Source organism: Vigna angularis, chromosome 4 (assembly GCF_016808095.1).
Source record: "Vigna angularis cultivar LongXiaoDou No.4 chromosome 4, ASM1680809v1, whole genome shotgun sequence".
Taxonomy (NCBI): Eukaryota; Viridiplantae; Streptophyta; class Magnoliopsida; order Fabales; family Fabaceae; genus Vigna; species Vigna angularis.
Window position 1 is genome coordinate 37,130,544 of NC_068973.1, and position 3,967 is coordinate 37,134,510.

General features: G+C 36.8%; 1 protein-coding gene across 1 annotated transcript; it reads left to right on the top strand.

The window, feature by feature from the left end:
• Window positions 1-1,231: 1,231 nt before the first annotated feature.
• Window positions 1,232-2,134, top strand: LOC108330506 (uncharacterized). The gene has a single exon (XM_017564986.1). The coding sequence runs from the start codon at window positions 1,232-1,234 to the stop codon at window positions 2,132-2,134; it is 903 nt and encodes a 300-aa protein (XP_017420475.1).
• The last annotated feature ends 1,833 nt before the right edge of the window (window positions 2,135-3,967 follow it).

The window sequence follows — 3,967 nt, forward strand, 5'->3', positions numbered from 1 at the left end:
GTGAATACATGCATATCACCGCATTACATTACGTTTCCCACTTTTTGGTATTTTTAAACTCCACAAACATTCTGCCTTATATGAATATGGCTACCAAATTAAGCTGTTTTTTTATTGCTGTACTGAGTTTAAATATCCTTAGAGACGAATCTGCCAAATTTTATTGATGGATATTTCACATTGATGCGTACATTGTCATACTGAAGTAAGCAAGCTTTTTTGCATTCATTGAATCATGACTTGATTTTGTTATGAATGAAAAGGTGAAAACAGAAAACAAAAGTAGGAATGAAAATCATAAGCAAACCTAAAGGGGAATTCCTGTCAGTCTATATGATGGTCCTGATACGAAGTATGCTTGTTATGGTGGGCCTAGGTTGACTGTGTTAATGTCTCAACTAATGCATGATAATGTAGTTTTCCTTGGGACACAACCAATTCCATTGCCACATTTGTTTAAAATTAACTAGGTACGTGTAAATAATGTATATGTCACAACAAAACTTGTATATCAGATTAGATAAAATTTAATCTATTACTTTCGAAAATAAGAAAACCAAATTATAAATCATTTTAAATCTAATTAAAATACTAGATGATAATTCATTTTCTATCCATTTTTGGTAGTTCATTGTTCGTTGAAATTTTCTATCCATTAAATTAGACTTAACACACTTCTAAACATATATATTAAGAACATATGACTAAATATTAACGATAGTTCGATACTAATCACATAATAAATCTAACAAACAACCAATCTCAAACCTTTTTATAAGATAATACTTGCATATTTATATATATATATATATATTATAAATCTATCTTATTATTAAAGTAGTAATGTTTTTATATTAAGATTTTATTATGATGGTTTAAAAATGAGATTAAATTAGAATACAAAAGTTTTGACAGGAAGAGATATGGAAAGAAAAAAAGTAATAAACATATGAGGCAAGCAAAGTGGTCTGTATGCACATGGGTTTGCAAGTTGTAACCTCCTTTCTTCCTCCTTGAGTACGGATGTTAATGGATAACAATTAAGTTTCCACTCTTTTGCTATTAATTAATACTGTCTCACCCATTTCCTCTTTTCTTTCTCTATTCTGCTTCAACAAATTTACTTCTTCAATACTAAATATAAGTTATTTTTCTATTCTCAACTCTCTAATTCATGAATTTTATTTATTACTTACATTGGTTTCTTGGTGAAAGATCGAAGGTGCAAAGAATGACTAGAAGTGATATGTCGTCCGCTAATCTACTAATTCTCATGGAGAAAAATTGGAGTAGATGGAGTACACAAATGTGGGTCCTATTCAAATACCAAGATGTGCTTGAAGTGGTTGAAGACGATCATCAAGAATTTCCTGCGGGTGTAGCTGATGATCAGAAGGCCGAGGAGAGAAAGAAAGACAATAAAGCGTTGTTCATTATTCACCAATGTGTAGACGATGCTCACTTTGAGAAAATCCAGCATGTGGAGACTACGAGGGAAGCTTGGAGTATCTTGATTAGGTGTCATACTGAAGGTGAAAAGATAAAGAAGGTCAAGTTGCAGACGCTAAGGAGGCAATATGAGTTGATGAAGATGATGCAAGGTGACAGAGTTAGAGAGTACTTTGACAAAGTGATTGCCATCACCAATCAAATGAAGGGATGCAGAGAAGTCATCACGAACTTAATGGTCATTGAAAAGATCATGAGGTCTTTGTCTCAGAAATTCGATTACATAGTTATGGCTATAGAAGAGTCAAAAGAGCTGAATAAGATGAAGATAGAAGAATTGCAAAGCTCCTTGGAAGCACATGAGATGAGATTGTTTGAAAGAAATCCAATTAGGATTGATGAGCATGCATTAAAGGTGCATCATTCCAAGAATGAAGAGAAGAAAACATTCAAGAAATGGAAAGGGAAACATGGTAAAGGGAAGTGGAGAAATGACAGGACCAAAGATGATCAAGATGAGTCTTCAACAGAGGAGGAAGGCAAACCAGATAAGAACTTTCACAAGAAAGATAAGAGGAATGTTGAATGTTTCAATTGTCATAAGTACGGGCACTACTCTTATGAGTGTCATGCTGAACAGGAAGAGCAGAAGAAGGCTCAAGGAAAGGAGGCCTACATAGCTTAAGAAGAGTCTGATTCAGAACCCCTCACATTGATGGCAACTACCTCTACAATAAGCTCACACTCTCAAGATCAAATGTGGTATTTGGATTCGGGATGTTCGAATCATATGACTTGCCACAAAGAATGGTTGGTGAATTTTGATGAAACCAAGAAGAGTAGGGTGAAATTTCCTGGTGACAACACTTCGAAGGTAGAGGGAATTGGTGATGTTGTTATCAGAAGGAAGAATGACTCGTGTGCCATTATAATTAATGTGTTGTTTGTGCCTACAATGAGATGCAATCTTCTGAGTACTGGCCAACTGATTCAAAAGAGTTTTACAGTATTAATGGGAGGCTTCAATAAGGTTGAGTTGTTTGATAAAAACAAAAACCTGATCTTGAGAAGCAAGATCTCGAAGAGTAGAACATTTCAAATCAGCTTAGTGAAGTCTACAATGTGTGGAGAATCTGGCAATACAACAGAATCAAAATTAAACTCATGAAGCAGTAAGGGTGTGCAATCTGGAAGCAGTAGAGGTGTGCAAAACAGTGAGCATCACTCTGAAGCTACTAGACCACAAAGGAGACATAAGTTGCCACAAAGATTTTGTGAATGTGAGATGTATACTGATACACAAACTGGTGATTAGGAAGATTTGGTGCACATAGTTATGTTTGCAGGTGCAGAACCGATCGGTGGAGCAAAAGCCTTGAAGAAATCTATGTGGAGGGATGCAATGAAAGAAGAAGTTGATTCCATTGGGAAGAATGGAACTTGGAAGTTAATTGATCTTCCAGTTGGGAAGAAAAGCGTTGAAGGGAGTGCTGCCAAAGAGGCATGGGGAGTCACAGGGGAACTTAGACATGGCGGTGAACACCACAGCTCCCAACCACAACATTCATTTAACCACATAGGACGTTGCACAAGAGCGCCAAACTAGCATCCACGCACTTAGTTCATGCACTTACGCCGTTCGGTCACGTTAAGTGGTTGCTTTATCGCATCGTTCGGTCTCGGTCGAACAGCCCGCTCAAATTGGCATCTGCCTCCGCCACGTGATTGACAGGGACAATTGCTTAGCGGACTTGCAAGTGCAGTTCTACGTGTCACCGAACACACCGTTCGGTCACACACCGTTTGGTCCCAACGCTGCGCGAGGTAGGCTGGCATTTCTCGAATAAGAGGATGGGTGCTACCTCCCTAGGTGCTTGGCTTAGAGGGTCGTGTTAGCGTGTAAGCCAAGTTTGTTAGTTTGTAAGCCTAGACAACTGTTGTTTAACTATCTTTGGCAGTTGTATTTTTCTATTATAAAAACTGAACACCTGTACCTATTTTTGGGGAAAAAAAGTATGTGAGTTAGTGAATAATATACAGCTTTTTCAGCGCATTTTGAGTTTTGTTCTTTTTTTCTCTTGTCACTTCATTGACCGTTTGGTGCAACGGTACTTGACCGTTCGGTGCGACAGTGCTCTGCTATACGTTCTCAGGTGGCTGGTGCAGACATTCACTAGCATCTAGTGTAGGCGTTCTCAAACCGTTCGATTCGGTGCACTAGGTTTAAACCTTTTTTCTCTCTCTACCGTTCTAACACAGACCATTTAATAAAAAACAATATTTTGTTTGATTTTATTTGATGTATTCGGTTCCCTTGTTTCGATTTGGTCATGTTTGCAGTGCGTCCTGCACCAAGCTTCGAGAGAACCACCATACCATATCTTAAGTTGATTTGATATGTACTTTATCTTTAATAAAATGTTTAAAGAATAATTTTGATGTATTATTTCAAAGAGTAGAGTACCATATATATATATATATATATATATATATATATATATATATATACATACATACA

Excerpts from the sequence above, each read along its gene's own strand:
- LOC108330506 (XM_017564986.1), top strand. The coding sequence starts at position 1,232 with ATGACTAGAAGTGATATGTCGTCCGCTAATCTACTAATTCTCATGGAG.